The 18,722-nt window shown below is 42.4% G+C and overlaps 1 protein-coding gene across 1 annotated transcript; it reads right to left on the reverse strand.

Annotated features, from left to right (window-relative positions):
- Positions 1-1,726: 1,726 nt before the first annotated feature.
- On the reverse strand, positions 1,727-18,380 carry LOC147648131 (uncharacterized). Its single transcript, XM_086868757.1, has 2 exons — positions 18,227-18,380; positions 1,727-3,002 (listed from the first exon to the last, which is right to left on the reverse strand). The coding sequence occupies exon 2, from the start codon at positions 2,890-2,892 to the stop codon at positions 1,885-1,887; it is 1,008 nt and encodes a 335-aa protein (XP_086724883.1). The 5' UTR covers positions 2,893-3,002; positions 18,227-18,380; the 3' UTR covers positions 1,727-1,884.
- Between the last annotated feature and the right edge of the window lie 342 nt (positions 18,381-18,722).

The raw sequence follows: 18,722 nt of genomic DNA on the forward strand, positions 1-18,722 counted from the left end.
TTTTCCTTCATCCAATGGTTTGTAGGTCACACATCTCTTCAGCCAGGTAGGATTTTTTTTGTTTAAAGAAAAAAATCAGCAGAGTTGTTCTAAAAATCGTGTGAAGCCTCCATGCATATAAAAAACATTCAAGAACTGATCTTTGCTGAGGAAAAAAACCTGAAAATTGGTGGAAATAACTTTGAGGAAACATGTGCTGTTCAATCCATGATGCTGGCCTGTACAGCCAGCCACGGATTTTTAACATGGCCTGTGTTTTTGAAACCAAAAGACAATTCCAGCAAGAACTGAAGCTCATGAGATTTTCAAAAAACAAGTAAAAAAGAAACTGGAGCCTGACTGTCACTTGAGGTTGTCAGAGCCTGACAGATGGGGAAGCTGTGGATCTGGGGATCTCAACCCCCAAAACACTGCTCCAAGGCACTATGCACTTCTAGGACCAACAGCTCCAGGGTAGATCCATTTTGTGAAGGAATTCCTCAATATTAAAATGAGGTATCCCGAAGTCTGACTTCAGAGACATCCAGGTCAAAAGTTATATATTGAATTGTAGCTCCCACTGGTTTCCAGATAAAATTAAAGACTTCCTTCCTATATGTGCAGTTCCCTTTATGCATGAGCTGCTTTAAGTGTAAGCTTTTCACCGTGACTTTTTTGCATCTTGTGTTGTGGTATCCTGTGTCTGTCAGGTGCAACAAAAATAAGCAACCAGTATCTGTGAAGTTAAACATTAAAATCAAGGTTTTCAGGACCTGAAAACACACTTGTGCATGACAAAGGAGAGAAGGGTTGGAGAAAATGTGCAGAAAGACTCTGAGAGGAGGAGAGAAGAAAGATTAAAAAACTTCTCATCCTTGTCAATTATTCCACCTGAGTGAACAACTTGATGTGTAATAATTACAGTGTAATATAACAAAATGATCAGCCACAGCATTAGAGATTAAAAGGTTACTTTATTTTGTATAATATATAATGCACTGCTGCTGTGGAGATGGGGCACATTGTCACTAGTTACTAATACAGTAGATAATACATTATTTCAAGTGGATTCTGTCCAGTTGTGCATAGCATGCATTGTTCTGTGTGAGATAAGGTGGGTTGCCATTGCAAATTTAAGTAACTTCTAGTGTCAAAAACACTAAACTTCTGGTCACCATTTATCTTTAATTTTGCCTTGTCTGTCAGATACTGGCCTCCTGGCCCTGGAGATCATTGAAAAACACCTTTTATGCTGATTGTCAGAACAACTGACTCAGCCATTGTAAGAGTGTTTGCCCTTTACCTCACATACACAGCAGAGTCTTTGCAGAGCAAAAGCACTGCTGCCTAGCAACTTCTGGGTTCTGGTTTAGGTACTTACAGACTCGAACAATCTATTTCAAATTAGCTCATAAAACTGCAAGAACTAAGAACTTTAATGGAATCATATTTCTCTATAGTTTTTTGCTTCTTAATTCAAATGTTCCTTTCACAAGGAATTCACAAATAATATATGAAGCAAGATTTTCAAATGTGCTCGCATTTGAGAATGTCAAACTCAGTTACAGTGGTTAGCAAGGGACTCCAACATTTATAGATTTATTCAGACCCCTGTCTCTGTGAGACTGACCTAATGGAGATCTCACAAATGCCTTCTGGAAGTCAGACCTGGAAAGGTGAAGTCATTTCCCAAAGGTATCGTGATATGCATTGGCCTTGGAAGGGAAACGGGAAATGAAGAGAGAAATGAAGTTCACAATTTATTCTGAAATGTTCATTTAGTCTTTAGTCTGCAGCTCAAGGTTTCCTTAAGGCTGCAAGGGTCAAGTCAGTTCCATCATGGCCTCTTGCTGGGCTGAGGAGAATCCAGGGACCTGGGGGCCTTCCTCTTTTGGGCACACCAGGTCACCCGTCAGTCCCTGCCCTACTGGGAGCAGAAGGGCTGCAGCTGCTACCCTGTGAAGAGTGACCAGCCACTGCTGGCTGCTCCGGCTCCTTCTGTGGCTGGTCCTGCTCTGTGGGGTTGGGCACAGGTGGGGGGTGGCTGGGAACTCCACGGTGAGTGACCTCTGAGGTACCAGTTTCTTCCTCCACATTGGAGCCACTGGTAGGAGTGCTCTCCTGGGAGCTGCTGGAGCTGAAACTGCTGGACTTGGATCTGCTGGAGCTGGTGCTCTCTGCTTGACTGTTGTCCTCATCCCCAGCAGTATGGGAATGCAGAAGCCTCTGGGCCTCCTCACTGCACTGGGCTGCAACAACCTCAATGAGGCCATGGATCAGCGGTGCTGTGTGCCCCTCAAGGGAAACCAGCAGCCTCTGGGCCAAGGCCTCTGCATCCAGACCACAGCTGCAGAGGTAGTGCAGGATGCAGCTCTCTGCAGCCTCAACCAGCCACCACCGGCCCCGGCATATTCGCTCCAGCCTCTCACAGAGCCAGGGCCGCACAGCCTCCAGGAGATGCTGGTTTTGTTGGAATAGTCCAGCCCACTCCTCAGGCAGGAGGCCACTCACACGCTCTGGCCCTGCAGGCCCCTGCTCATCTGGGGGCAGTGTTCCCTGTGGAGAAGATGGAGGGGACACCTCAGGGCCATGGATGCTGTTTTCTTCCACGTGACTGGAAGCTCTCCCTGCCATGCTATGGGCTTCTGGTGATTCTGCAGGGGTGGTGATGACCAACTCTACGTAGTCCCATTCATCCTGCTCAGAAAACCTGATGGTCTCTATCGGTGTCCTGCAGAGTGGGCATGAGGGATTTCTGTGTGTCCACCGCAGGATGCAGCCCAGGCAGAATTGGTGGTGACAGGGCAGAGCAGAAGCCACGTCTTTCCAGGAGTCCTGGCAGATGGGACAGTTGCTGTCTCTCTCCGTGGCCATTTCTGTCTCAAGCCAGACTGGCCCAGGTTCTGCTGACATCCAGATATAAGCAGTGAGATGTCACAATAAATCCCCATGAGATGTCACAATCTGATACTCAGTGATGCTACTATCCATGAGTCAGTGAAATCACAATGAGATGTCCACCTCTGCAGACATACAGGAGAAAATGAAAATATCAATTTTTTTTTTCAGTCTCTACACCTTCATGTTGCTCTACCTGAGCCACCAGCATCACATGTCCTTGGCTCTGTGTCTCATCCACACTCCTGACACCTTGCCAAGGTTTCCTGGGAGGTGGTGGTGCCACTCTGCAAGGGTAGATCTGTCTTTTCTCACTGTGCTCCCAAATCCACTCATCTGCAGTGTGGAGGGAGCTGTAAATCTGTGCAGCCAGGCTCCCAGCAGGGCCCTCTCTGCCTTCCTGATTTGTGGGGTTTTCCCACAGCTCATGGGAACTGACCAAGTGAGTGACAACTGGAAGCCTGGCTTGGGGGGAAGGGAATGTTTTAAGCAACAGGAGATGTTCTCTACTTCTCCATTACAATTTTCTCTCACATCTTCTCAGGAGAAAGACCTGGGCACATCACAGCAGTCTGAACAGCCCCACCCTCCTCAGCTCTAAGTACCTGATTTCCGCCCGTGCTGGCCAAGCATGTTCTTTTGAGCTGAAAATTCCACATCAGAGCTCCTGCTAATCTGGAGAAGGAGCTTATTATCTCAGGTTCTGCAGCACTGATGTGGTCAGTCTGAACATTGCCTCTACTCCTTCTCTGCACTGACCCCACACAGTGCCAAGGGCAGCACTGGAAGTGTCACCTGGCCTATCCTGGATCATTCTCATTCCTAAGGGCAGGAACTTTTAAGGATCCCTAAAGAGTTCTGGCTCTTTAGGGGAGAAAAAAAAAAAATTAAAAATACCCAACCATTTCTATCCTTGTCAGGGAATTGTCTGAGCATCCTTGTAGATGAGGATCTTGACTGCCAGACACTGGGTTGTCCTGTCCAACCACCTTTTGATTACAAGCAGGATGGGATGCATTTTTCTGGGGAAATTTGCATTTCCAGTAAGATATTATTTACTGACCCCTGTAATCCTTGGTGTTGTGTCTGTCAGATTTACATCTACATCGGGTGAGGCTACTCCTTTTTAGCTTTCCTTCTCTATGTGTGATTCTTCACAAATTTGAAAATTCAGTTTGTAGAGAATTTTGAAGCATAGATCAGGCTGGAATAGAATCAAATTGTCAAAGACCTCTAAGACTATCAAGTCCAAGCACTAACCCAACAGTGCCAAGCCCACGACCAAAACACATTCCCAAATGCCACACTTACACACCTTTAAATCCTTCTAGAGATTCTATCCTTCTATCACTGCCTTGGGCACCCTGTGACAGGGTGAAGAAATTTTCCTGCTTTTTCTCTGGTGTTGGGAGGACATAATAGCACTGAGTGTCAAGGAAGTTTCTCAGTGGGGACAGGAATTAAAACAGCACTTGCATTTCAGGATATGTTGATTGTTTAACTGTTATTCCTATTTTCATACCTTTACCTAAGAGCCCCTTAATGTCAAAATTATAATAACTCAAAAGAAAGGAGTTTGCATTCTCCATTCCAAAAAAGGCTCCTGCCTTCCCTAGCAAACACCTGTCCTTCAAATCAAGATAGGATACAATCACAATCCCACAAAATCACTGGAAAAGGATGTTTAGAGAGAAAGTATGTGACGTGTCAGTCAAAACACTGCAGTAGAGTTCCTGTTACAGACTGTTATTTACAAGACAACAGAGCCCATGACAAGAAGCATCATGTTGAAATGAGGTGCTTCCATGCCAGAATTTGTTGCTGGAAAACACCTTCCTGCAGATTATGATACTCACATGTAAAAGCAATTGAATCCCAAAATCTGCCCTTAGTTATACTGTAAAACCTCAAAAGCTGAAGGTTAAGCCCAGAGGCTGCCAAGAGCCCTACGCTCACCGCAGTCAGCAGGAGAGGGACATAGTTGTGAGTGTCATGGGGGTTCTGAAGACATTCTGGCAAAATTTTAACAAAAAATTTCACTGCAAGTACTGGTCACTTGAGGATAAACATGCCTTTTCTCCTCCTTTTGGGGATCTTTAGATTATGTACTTAATTATTCTCATTTGGGGATGAGAAGAATTTGCCTAAAGTACGTATGAGAACAGAAGGATGTGAGGAATTTTCTTTCAATCCCATTATATGTGCTCATGCTCACTGATCTAAAATAAAATGAAACTTTCATCTTTTATTGCCATGTGTCACTTAAGTTCTGATGTTTTATGGTGTTGATTGTAATAATGCTGCTGCTTTTGTGGGAGCTCAGGGGAAATTAGATGCTTGTTAGAGTACCTGGCACTGCTACCAGCCTTGGAGCAGCATGGCACTGAATATTTCATGGTGATTACTTGTAGTGTCTGCAACTCATATTGTATCTGCTGACAGCAGGCAAGCCTAAAAAAATGAAGTGGGAACAGATGTAGAACTCTCTTCCTGTGGTGGTGAAAGTGGAGATGCTTTCTGGTTACAGGGGATAAGTAGATTTTGCTCTCTCAGAAAGCCTCCACCTTACATGAGATCCCTCTTCTCATTAAAGGATTAATGTTCATCTGTAAGCAAAAAGCACATCTGCTCTACTAGTTAGAGGCAGCTATGAAATAAAAACTCATGCTGGTTAAAATCCTTTCCAGCTCCCATTATTATATGTCCTACACATCCTATGCAATGATTTTTACAGTAGAGAGACTGTAAACCCCTGTGGCACATCTGCTTTTTTTCCCCACCAGAGTTGACAGGATTTGGCCAAAATCCCCTCTCCATCTTTTTTTAATCTTTAATTTCATTAGAGCTGAGATGAGCACAGCATGTGTAAAGAAATTAATTTAAAATTCAGAATAGTCTGCTTGAGAATAGAGCTAAAATCTTCATTGAGTTGGATTATTTTCCACATCCTTTTTAGACATAGAAGTTTTAGTTCCTACAAAATAAAGCATTGTCTACCCCAGAGTCACACTCTGCCAGCAGAGAACATCAACAAAATGCTTCTGGAAAGATAAAAAAAAAAACCAACTTGTAATAGAAAATTGCTGCTTGTCTTTGGGTTGAGTTTTGCTGTAGCTCACATGAGATCGTCCTGCAGGGTGCCCTGACCCTTCCTCTGACTCTGATAATATCTGGTGGAATACATTTTCAGCTGGTGATGATGATGGACTGACCAATCCCTCTGAGCAGGCCTGAGTGGTGGCATCTGACTTTCCATGCTGGATTTCCATAGAGGAGCTGGTTTGCAGTCCTTTCTGATCACAGAAGCAGATGGTTGGTCCAGCAGCCAAGAGGAAATCTGACTGTCTCTGCAGCTATTTGCAATCTTGGGAAAGTAAATGATCATTTAAGCAAACTACGAATCCATGGTAGCCTGGAAAAATACATGGGTGTGCAAAAAAAATGGAGTGGCAGTACCCAGCTGTAACCAGAATTTTGATACTTAAACTGGTGGTTGGTGTGGGATTATGATGACTTTCTTCCCTGTGAATAAACCACTTTTGCTGCTGTTAAGTAAAACTGATGAAGACATATGAGCCAGGGACATAAAGCAAGATTACAGAAACACAGATCGTGTGATAAAAGATTCTCAAGAACTGAAATAGGCTTTTGTAGTCCAAATGAGTATAATTTCTCCATGATCAAATTTTGTAACTGGTCACATAAACTGCTCAAATTGTTTTTCTTTCCTCTGGAAGTTGGATCTTTTAAGCCACTTATGGTGCAATATTCTCCATATTCTGTGTAATTCCACAGCAGTCTTATTTGGAGTTGAAATCCATGCAAGTTAAAATTTTCACATTTGTTTTCATTTCTTTAAAAACAACAACAAAAAAAAAGTCTTTGTGGCTAATTATTAAGGAACAACAAATTCAAATTCATATATTTCAGGATTTATTTTTACATACTGAAGATAAATGCTTCTACAATGTCTGATTAATTCTTAGCATAATTTGCTAAGCTTTTTTTCTTTGTTTGCAAGGCAAACATACCTTTTCATTTTGGTTATAGGTGGTCTTGGGGGGATATTACCTTAAACTAGTAAGATATTGCCTTGAACTGTAGCATAACCTGTGATAGTTTTAATTTCTCAAGTTTAATGATTTCTTGGAGGACTATTCACATTGTCAGTGTATTTGACAACTACCTGATCAAGACATAAATAAATACAGCTTTCCCTAACATTGAATCTTACCATGTGATTGATATTCACCCAAGATGAAGAAAGAGTTTAATGCATTTAACAGACATTTATTCACACAAATGCACAGATCTGCCTTGTAAATGAGGAAGGATATTGGAGCCATCTCATAGGCTCAATGGCAGTGCCAGTCAAACTGGGATGATTAGGAAAATGCGTCTGTCATTCGACCTGTGGCTCGTTGTGCTCTGAGGGGACATTCCAGCATGTGTTTTGTAGTGTAACCGTTTGTTGAGATGAAATACAAGGGATGGGACTACCATGCTTTGAGATGACTTATTGTAGCCCGATAAGATACCAGCCTTGAGGCATGAGATTTGTAGGAGCAACAAGTTAACCGTAGCTCGAGGAAGTCAAGGAGTTTCTTCTTTGCACAGCTATATATATATTCTAGCCCAATAGGCAGTTGACACGAAGTTTGTTTTCACTTCTTACCACCTTTACTTAATTTTGCTGCACTGCGTCTCTCTCTCAGCCACTAAGCTGACAGGTTACATACTCATGCATCTCTCTGTTATAGTTTCTGGATCTCTAACCTACACTATAAGCCACACTATTACAGTTCAAACTTCAAACTCTTTTACTCTTTTACCTACTTAAGACATATTCTTATGTCTTATAACTATAGAGACTTAAGTTTATAATTTCTCTACACAATGTCTGTGTACCTTAATCACTACATCAATCCAGGCTTTTTCTAAGGCTGCAGATTTTCGATTTCCAACAACCATTAATTAACTAGGAATTAAATGTGTGCTTTATTTCATGCAGTGTACAGTGATCCCATTGAGTTAATTTAGTCTCTCAGTGCATGAATCTGTAGAAGTTTGGTGCTTGTTTTCAGGATTTAAGGAGTACTTGGGTGTCAGCTGTTGAGGTGCAGGAGGCAGGATCCCTCCTCTTTGGCATTCTGACATGTGGAACAGATTGTCCACCACATCTTCAAGTCAAACACTGGTAACTCCTGGATGAGAGCACTGCACAAAAGGCTGTTTGCCAAACTGTTCAGGACATGAAGATAAGTATTCTGTTGTTGGACGAAGGACTGTCAGTGAGGGATGTTTCTCCAAATGCACAGTGCAGTCATAAGCTACTGGCTATCTATTTGACAGGGACTCTCCCATAGCATGCTGGAGTCTCAGCTGCTGCATTTGCTGAGGATGGAGAAGATAACACCTGGATCCAAGGTTATAAAGTTAGTTTCTCTAAATTCAGTGCCTGATCTCTCTGCTATTTGAGATTCAGCAAATAAAACACTCCCTGAAATATTCTCTCTAAGCAGAGTATTTAGTGACAACAAAAATGAAAGCATATTCATTGGGCTGAAGGCTCAAAATTCCTGCCAGTATAAGGGAGCATCAGTGGGGTTCAGTGACCAAAAGAGAATGCTGAGATACTATCATTGCAGGAGCTCATTCCCTCATTGCCAGGAACAGAAACTCACAGAAGGGCCAGTTTTGTCCTATCACCTTCATGTACAGCACATTTGGGTAAGAGTATTAGGAAATAAATACAGTCCATAAAATCAGAAAAAGTTAAAGCAAGCAAAACATAATGTCACTGGCAAGTACTATTAACTGCAAACAACAAAAAAATAAACAAAACCTGATGTAATTTAAGTGACTTGGGGTTGATTTTACATGATATCCCTTCAGTAGGTGGTTCTTTAGTGGGAAGGTGGTGATTTCCCTGGAGAATAGACCAGGATATGTCTTTGGTGATTTTCTCCCTCTGTCCCAGTACAGCTACGGTTAAGATGTGATATTGGGACATTGAGGGCATGAGGATTTTGCTCTTTACCATGACTAACATATTTGACTTTCAACAAATCATTAGTTGTCTTGGGCACCACTCATCCAGGGATAAATAATCTGTATTTCATTAACACTCTTAGCATAAATGTATTGATTACAGGAGACGCTCAGGTACATGAGAGAAATATTTAACACACATAAACATCGCTCCTTTGTAGGACTGAATTCTTCCTGCCATAGCTTGGCTTTATGCCACTGATGATCATAACAGAAACACCTGTTTTTATGACCCTTTCTCTGTGAGCATAACAGATGATAATGCACAAATTAAAAGGGGACCTCTTGGACTTCAGCTTTCCTGTAATATACTCCAGTCTCTCACTTATGTCTTCACTAAAGAAGAGTGTAGCAGGTAAGTGAGCCAGAAATGCCACAAGAAGATGTCATAGGCAATTAAATATGATTCCTCTTCTTCCTTGCATCATGGCAGAGGACACATGAATTTAAAGTAGAAGTGATTTTTCAAGGTTTCTAACTTGATACATGCCTCGCAGTGAAATTTTTTGTAATGAAAAACACAGGATGATATGATGTAAAGTGAAGCAGCAATAGAAGTAGATGCTTAAACAGGCCTGTCCAGACAGGAGTAATTACAGTGTAACATTTACATTGTGCTTTGTGCTGTCTCTGTCTACTCAGACTCCATTTTTCCTCCAGTCACAAATTACAAAAATTACCAGAGAAGGCTATTTTGAGGAATAATGTGACACTTTAGTCACTGGTCTCTTGATCCCAAATTAACCAAGGATCAGTATGATTCTGGCAAATTTTGGTTGTCATGTATACGTTTCTGTGTCTTGAGCTGATTTTTGACAGTTGTATGCCAAAATCATAACTTTTCTGTTTATAGAAAATATTAAGCATATATTAAAAAGCTGAAATCATTATTGGCAATTAATTGCAGCACATCACTCATTTTTTCCAAGGCCCCTTTGCTAAGGTGAAGCCACAAATGGTAAGATAGAAACAATTATTTCTTCTTTTCATTGAGACATGTAAAACTCACAAAACAAATGCTGGGAAAATAATTGCTCATGAAAAAATTGCTGCTGCTCCAGGAATGTGTTGGTAAATCAATCTTTCTTGTCTCCAAACCAGTGCTTTGAGAGAAAAATAGGAAACTATTGGCATATTTTTGATTCTAGAAGAAGCACATTGAAAGATAAATGTTCATTAAGTATTATAAGGGCAGCGAGAGTGACTCATAGACAACACTCAACATCAAAAACACTCAAAATCAGTGGCCTGTCTGACTTGAAAAATTTATTTTTCAAGCTCTCTTTTCAAGAAGCAGGGTGCAATTTGGGCATGAGACTTGCATTATGGAAGTCTTAGATGAGAAGTCAAGGCAAAGGAGAATTTTTCTCTTCTTCCTGACTCCCCACAAATAGTGCAGAAGTTTCACGGCTTTGTAGCAGTTCATCAAATACTGCAATGTGGCTTAAGTTGCATATTACTCCCTTTGTGCATAGTACAACTCTGTCACACACTTCTCATTCTTCCATATATAACAGGATTTACGGGGAATCTTTTCATTTAATGTCACAATCAAGAAACATGTTTCCTCTCTGGGTCTTTAAAACACTTACCAGCTTGTCAGTTGTGTTTTTGTGCCTCAGTGTCTAGGCTTAGCTCTTAAAAATCAGAGTTTTTTGTTCAGTACACATTTGCTTTATGCCTTGTTTTCCCACGCTGAATTCCTGATGAATTCTGGAGCTCAGGGATCAGAGAAGTAGGGGATAATTACAGGAAATTTGGTTTAGCTTGGCAAGCCATGTTTCAGCTCCACTATTTCAGTGACTGGGAATCTCAGAGTTACACTTAGTTTTATCTGGTGAATTTTTCTAGCAGAGATATTTTTCTGTGATGCCAAAGTGCTGCTTGAAGAGTAAAGCCCTTTCCTATCCACCCATACATTCAGGACCAAGAGAAAAAATATGCTGTCTTCACATAAGGGAATTGGTCTGGGTTTGTAATTCCTGATACCCCTAATATGTTTGACTGGTTTGGGATTTTAGATACTTAAGTGCAATGATGAGTTGAGACCACACTTATGAAGAATTCAAATTATTGAAGATCTCCCCAGGGTGATGATTAACCAGAATGACATTAGCAATAGACTGTGCAAATTTGGGTAATGGAAATTAGATGATAAAAACCTGAAATATTAGCAGAGTGGTGGTGCTGTCAAAGGTTTGATGGTCAGGTTTTATTTCTTCTGATTGGAAATTCCATGTGTAGATTTTTGCATATTATGAGAAAAGGCCACGGATATCAAACAATAGTAGGGAAGATGGCTTGTAAAAGATACTTAGTAGTCAAAAATACTGAGATGGACCCCAGGAGAAACAAATTAATATTGGACATCAAAAAAGAAAGAAACTGGGTGCATTTTTCATGAAGGACATCAGTTGTATGAGTCTGCAAAGAAAGTTAATCCATTTTGGGGAATAAAGGAAATTTCAAAGTACTGGGAATTTCCAATGTCACTAAATGAAGAGTTATGGGAAGCTCCAGAGCATCTGCTTTGGATTTGTGGAAATAAAGCCAATACCCAGTTGCCTAAAGATTGGCTAGGGAGTTGTACTATAGGAATAATTAAACAGTCTTTCTTTTTATTACCAAAGTAATCTGGATCCACTCTGGAGGTTCTGCTATATGATGATTTTAAAAAGGGTAGCCATAAGAAAAGAGACATCATTGAAATGAGCAGTACACAAATATGGAAAAATAAAGTCTGGACTCCCGAGGAAATTATAAAAACATATGGACCAGCTACATGGACCCAAGATGGGTCATGGGGGTGTTGAACCCCCTTTTATATGTTAAATTGTATAATCAGGCTTCAGACCATATTAGAAATAATATCTAATCAGACTGCCATAGCATCAGAACATAGCAGTGAACAATTATTTCATACTCGGCAAGCTATATATGAAATTAAGTTAGCTGTGGATTGTGTGGATTATCTGCTAGTCAACGAAGGGGGAATATGTGGAAAATTAAATTTTTCAGAATGTTGTTTAGAAATCAATGACAGAAGTGAGGTAATAAAGAATACCTCAAAAGGAATTAGGAAAATAGCATATGTGGGGACTCAAGAGTGGACCCCTCTTACGGATTCTGATTGGTGGGACGGATTTTGGTCTTTTAAAGGTAAATGGTGGAAGAAAGTTGTATTTATTATCATCTGTGTTCTAACAGGACTCCTATTCCTTCCTTGTCCTTTGCCTTGTGTAATTTGTCTAATCACTTTCACAGTTCAAGCTGGTATGTTAATTCCAGAAGCTATAAATCCAAAAGAGAATAGTACAATTATGATATAGAAAGACAATAGAAAGAAAGTGCTAAAGAAATGTACAACCAATACCAAAAGTTAAGAAGTAGAAGTACTCGCAGGAAGTAGAGACAGCCAATTAGACTACCAGTTGATGCAGGCCTATGCTCGATTAAATAAATAGAGAGGGGAATTGTAATAAAGAAAAACCGTTTTCAAGCAAGGTACAATGTAATGGTGTTGCAGTGTGATGCTAGTTACAACATCTACCACAGAGTTAATATTATTGTTGATGTTTCTACCCCATGTTAATTGTACTGAGTTCATCTCTTACCCAAGTGTTGTAATCCCTTCCAGTCAGGTCACTGCCGCTGCTCCCCAACGTGGCGGCACCACCAATCTCGGTATGCAAATGAGGCAAAAACGGTTATGAGTGCTGAGAGACCCCCTAGATCAAGCAAACCAGATGCAGGAGAGACAAAAGCCTCATAGCCTAACCGTCAGAGAGACCAGGATGTTCCTAGCCTTGACTCAGAATCCTCGGCATCACCACAAAAGTGATTGACCGGGATGACACCCCTACGCAAATGAGCCATGAGAGGTCTTCCATGGTACTCCCTTGAGGACAGAAGCCCAGGCCTGCTGACAAGACAATTGACAGGACTGAAACACCTCCTTCCTGGTGACCTTGTGGGAACAGCGGCAGCATGCTCAGCCTCCTGAGCCCCCACCCTGGAGCTGGTAACTCAATAAAGGCACAAAAAGGACTCAGGTGTCCTGCCCATTCATTTCTGTACCCACACTGCTCCTTGTTTGTAGTTGTGTAAATGTTACTAGAAAGTTCCTTGTTTCCCCTGTTGTCATTGGTTTATTTTTGCTGCAGTGTTTTAAATATTCCTAACCACCCCTCTTCACTGGACCTTCACCCTCAGACTCCTCCCCTATCCTAGTTTATAAAAGTTACTGTAACACTCTGAACCCTGCCCTTTTGATGCACCCTCTCCCTTGCATGGATCACATGTTTATTGTTTTTACTATTAAAGCCTTTTCTTTTTGGTCATCAGATTTAGCCCATCCTTCATTTATTTTACCACTTTGTCTCCGGCTGGTCTGGTCTCAAAGTTGTGGTCCCCAGGCATGACAAATGGCACCAAACCTACACATTCTCCTCATCTCTCTCCGCACTCTCTTCGATCCTCTCTATCTAACACCAAGTGGTCAGTCACCTTTGGCATCAGCTGCTGTCCAAATATTAACTACCATTCTAAAACTGACAGCCATTTTAAAGGCTGGCTATACTAACACCCCACCCTCTGGTCGAATTGATGTGGGCAAACCCTGCTCCAACTCTGCCTCTTCTACCCTGCAGTGTTCCCCCTTCTCCTTGGGACACTCCTCACCTGACTCTATCAGACAAAAAGGCCACACCTCTTCCAAGGAGGCCAGAACCTTGTCCACCTAGGTTCCGGAAGGCACAGCTCTAAGATGGAAGCACCCTGGTCTCCAGCACTGAGGCCTACTTTGGGGCCTATTTTAAAGTTAAAGGGCTGTAAGAGCTGTAAGGAAATGTTTATGGTGTCTAGCAATCCCTACTCATGTTCCTCTTTCTCCTCTTCCTCCTTGTCTTTGGAGGAAGACCTTCAGCTTTAAAACCCTAGCTTGGATCCATGGGAGGAAATAAGAAAGGAGGCAGTAAAGGAAGGGGAGTGGGAGGTGGTCTCTAAGCTAAAAGTAATGCCAGTCTAGTATGCACAGGGAGGTGCTAATCCCTGATTGGAATCTCTGGCCTTTGGGGAAATTAAGGAATTATGCAAGGCTGCCAGGGAATATGGAAGGGACTTGATGTATTGCTTGCTACTCACATGCTAACACCGCACAACACACGTTATTTAATGACAATTTTATTATCCCCTACGGAGTACTCCCTATGGGAATTAACATGGACGCGTACTGTAACCCCACTTTGGAGAGACTATGCAGGGGATCCAGCAAGGGCAGTGCCTTAATATGGAACAACTGGCAGGAGAGGGAGCCCACACTGACCCTGACCGGCAAGTGGAGGACCTCCCTAGACCTGTCCTCAATGACATAAAGGATGTGGCCAGGAAGGTGTTACTTCAGGTTCCTGAAGGTAATTAACCAAACCTAGACTTTGCTGATATAAGACAAGGCCCAGATGAGCCTTATATGAAGTTCCTTGACAGACTTAAACTGGCCCTACACAAACAGTTGGTGTTGGACCAGGCATGGCAGGAATTATTGAAAAGGCTAGCGGTGGCTAGTGCAAATCCCCAATGTAAAAAATACCGTGTTTTCTTCCTCCTGAGCCTGAGCCAGCCATCACTCAGATGACAGATGCCTGCAACCGTTTCGACTCCCCTGAACACGCTGCTGTGCTGCAAGCACAGGTCCTCTCTGAGGCTTTAACATCAGCTCAGGAGGAGGCAAGAAAGCACCAAGAACAAACCACCACTTTACAAACTCAAATTCTGACAGAAGCTCAAGCTGCCTTTAAAGATACCATCAAAGAGCAGCAGAGCAAAAGACCAGGGCTCTGCCACAGTTGTGGCAAGGAAGGACATTATGCAAAGAATTGCCATAAACCCAGACAGAAGTTGCCTTTTAAGCCCTGTGGGTGCAAGGGAAATTACCAAAAAACTAATAGTTTCCGCCTAGTGCAGGAGTGTGCATGCCATCAGCTGGGAAACTCCCAGCTGAGCATGAGGCAGTGGCATGTGATGACAAAAACAGCTCTGTCACTTGTGCCAGAAATCATCAGCAGCCTGCAGGCTCACAACTACAGCACATCCTCTCCAATCTGCCCGCCACCATGCCATCAAGTACCTGCTTGGAGCTGACAACAGCCCATCCAGTAATTCTCACAGACTGCATATACCATGCAATCTCCACTGGAAAATTAGATCCAGAACAACAGCCACGTGAGTTTCTAATTGTGGGTAAAAACCAAGCCGGGGCTGAAGGGTTTTATGTTGTGCCTACTGTACTTACTCTGACATCATCTCAAGAAATAACTGTATTTACTTTGTGTCCTGACCCCCCATGCTTTATTCAGAAATGGCTAATTTTTGAACAAGCATTCTTGTTACCAGATTCCACCACTGAAAGCTCAGACAATTACTTCATTGCATGGGCAAGAAAGATCAGTCGCGGACAACCCGAGCTCACGTGCACCTTGGGACATTTGGGTAAGAACATCACCCTCACTAGGCTCATTAACACTGGAGCTGATGTAACAGTGATTTCCTGGTCCTACTGGCCTCCAGAATGGACTCTCATACCATCTTTGGATGTCCTAACAGGTTTTGGGGGCCAAAGCAACAGCTTTCGTAGTTTACATCAAATCCCATTTGAAGGGCCCAAGGGTTGCATTGATACTACAAAATCATTTGTAGTAAGTGCAAAAGTAGTCCTGTGGGGGAGGAACATTTTATCACAATGGGGCATGAGGCTGGAGACAAATTTTTGATACGGACTACTGATGGACGCAACCTTGAGATTAACATGGCCATCAAATGAACCCGTGTGGGTTGATCAGTGGCCCTTACCTTATGAAAAACTGGTCGTGCTAGAAAAATTAGTGATGGAACAACTGGACAAAGGCCACCTTGTCCAAACCACTAGCCTATGGAATATCCCAGTTTTTGTAATCAAGAAACCCCATAGTGAGAAGTGGCATCTTCTCCGAGATCTAAGAAAAATAAATGAGGTTATCGAGATAGGATCCCTATAACCTGGGCTTACCTTCCCCTACAATGTTACCAAAAGACTGGAAATTAATCATTATTGATTTAAAGGAGTGCTTTTTTACTATACCTTTATATCTGGATGGCGCACCAAGATTTGCCTTTTCCCTGCTATCAATCAACCAGTGAAAACCTTTACCTTACCACTGTAGGTCTTACAGAACTTTGCAGATTGAGGGTTTATAACTTTCTGGCTCCTGGAGCTGTACACTTCCAAAATCTGTTTCTAAAACAATTGGTCTTTCTGCATCTACAAGTGCCAGAGGGAACTAAAGCTTTTGAACACCAGGAAAACACAGAATTGTATGTATTATTTGCTATTTTACTGGAAATCCTAAATTTGGTAGGGGAAACTTGAATTACTAAGTGACTTGAGGCTCCTTGAATAGGTTTTCCACGGGATTAGGTTGCCTGTAACACCTGTAAGTACAGGAGATTGGTTTCGTCAGTGCAGGCTTCATTGTTTTTGTGAGAGTCCTATACAGCAGAATACAAATTAATTCTACATTTCCTTTATATTGCACACTCTGAGAGTAAGGCAAAAAAAGGGTGCTTAAGCATAATCTTTGGAAGACCATAAGATTAAATTTATTAAATTTATTTATTTTCATTCAATGAAACTGAACACACTTTAGGAATACGAATGCCTGGGAGATTTGCCATTGTAAAAAGCTACGTACAGCATTTATTGTGAAATTTTGAATTGTTAGGCACTACTCTGCCAAACTAAATGGGAGAATGGGCAGTGCCCTGGTGGCTGTGCCCTGCAGCATCACTGTTGTTTTACTTTGAATAAAGAGCCTCTTAGAGGTATCAGTGACAAGCAATGAAGAGGAAGTGTTCCTTCAGCTGGCTCTTCCCTGGAGCCTCAACTGTTGATACCTCTGCTGCAGATGCCCATCTTGAACTGGGATTGCAACCTTTTAAAGTCTTCATAAAAAGAGATACAGGGCCACCCAAACAAGCAGGTGTTCCAGGACCTCTGTTCTGCAGAGTTGTTTCAGAGTTGCCTCTCACCACCATACCACAGTCTGAGCTGCTGAAAAGAGAAGGCAGTGCTGATGAAACTCTGTTATTGCTGGTCAGAGATCAGAAGAAGGAGCAAGGTGTTATGGTTTTGCCTTGGGCAGGGTTTCTTTGCCTCTTTCCAATACCTATTTGTGTGTTTTTCCTCTAAATGCTAAGCACTCCTGGGAATGTTCCCTAACACTGGGAATGTCCACTTTGCCTGTCAGGACAGGAGCCAGGCAGAAAGCTGAAGAGGAGCTGTCTGGAGCTCATCCCTTTTGTTATAAAGTGAGTGTTTACTTTGGGATAGGTTGAACATCTACCAAGATAGGTTTTTATTAGTGCATGGACCTACCACTGCTCTTAGTGAAGCACATGCTTTTCCATGGTTAAAAGAGAAGGAATAAAAGCTCTCCATTGCCTTTGTACCACTTTTTATCAGCCAGAAAGACCTGGCCTTTGTACTATGGGAATTGGGCAGAACACTGAGGATAAAGTGCTTTGCTAGAGGTCTCTAAGAAATTTTGATTTATATGACGTAGCTTAGCTGTGCTCACTGTGTTTGCAGGCCTGGGGAGTTCTTGAACATAGTTTAAAAGTATCTGCAGTAACACTGAGTACAATATCTGCTAGGCTGGAAAGACAAATAAATGTAAGACAGAGAGGTAACTGGGAAGATGTGCAGAAGGGCATGATTGCCTTTTTTCATACACCTTCAGATTGTCATAAAAGAATGCAAATCCTTACTATTATTACGGCAGTTTCTGGAGTCCTGGAACAGGGTGAGAATTTGGAGTTAGCTTGCAGAAGTAATCTTTGTGCACCTGCACACAGAATTGTTGGGATGGATGTGGGCAGATGAGGGGACTGAAAAAACAAGTGGTGACTAGGACGTGCTCAAGATCATGGGGAACGTCAGTTGCAGAACTCTATCAATCCCTAACATAACAGTTTTCCACTTTGCTGGAGGGTTCTAAAGCTACTTCGTCCCAATAGCATTCCCATTACTTTACTAGACAAATGACCTCATGTGTCAAGTTCCTGTCAATTGGAAGATCACTGATGAGGGACATGCTTATCATCTCTGTCATGAGGTGACTTTACCTTTAAGGTGGTTGTGAGAGCTAAGGAAGTTGAAGTTGCTGGGGACTGAAAGGAGTCCCTTCTCCTGACCAGTTATTGGTCATTACTGGGAATTGACAGCAATTTTAACCATTGAAAAGGGAGATCAACTTGTGAACCCTACCTTAAGATGTAAAGTCAGGGCACTTTGGGTCTCTTTGTTTCCTGGCTGTGAAGGGTGGCGGAGCTCCAGGCCTCCCGTTCCCTGCCCAGGCCATGCGGCCGGGCGGGGGACTGGGCTGGGCCCAGCGGCTCCCGGCCTGGAGATGGGGGGGCCTGGGGAAGGTTTTCCACGGGCCCGGGCCGGGCCGATCTCTGGCTCAGCTGCAGGTTTTGCTGTGACTAAATTTACTAGAGACTGCCGAGTGAAGAAGGAGAGAGGCTCTGGACCTGCAGCGGGCTGGGGCAGTGACTACACTCTCCAGAGCAGCCATGAGGAATTTTCTATCTCAGATGGCTCTAGCTCCTGCACCGGCAGAGGTCACAGAGCTATCTACAAAGCCTGGGCAAGATTTTAACTCTTTTCATTTCCAAAATGAGACTTGCAGATTAATTTTTTTTTATCCAGAACAGGAAAAAGAGAGTGATCAACATGAAAAGAGACTTTATAAACTATCAGT

Source organism: Cyanistes caeruleus, chromosome Z (assembly GCF_971803275.1).
Source record: "Cyanistes caeruleus chromosome Z, bCyaCae1.hap1.1, whole genome shotgun sequence".
NCBI lineage: Eukaryota > Metazoa > Chordata > Aves > Passeriformes > Paridae > Cyanistes > Cyanistes caeruleus.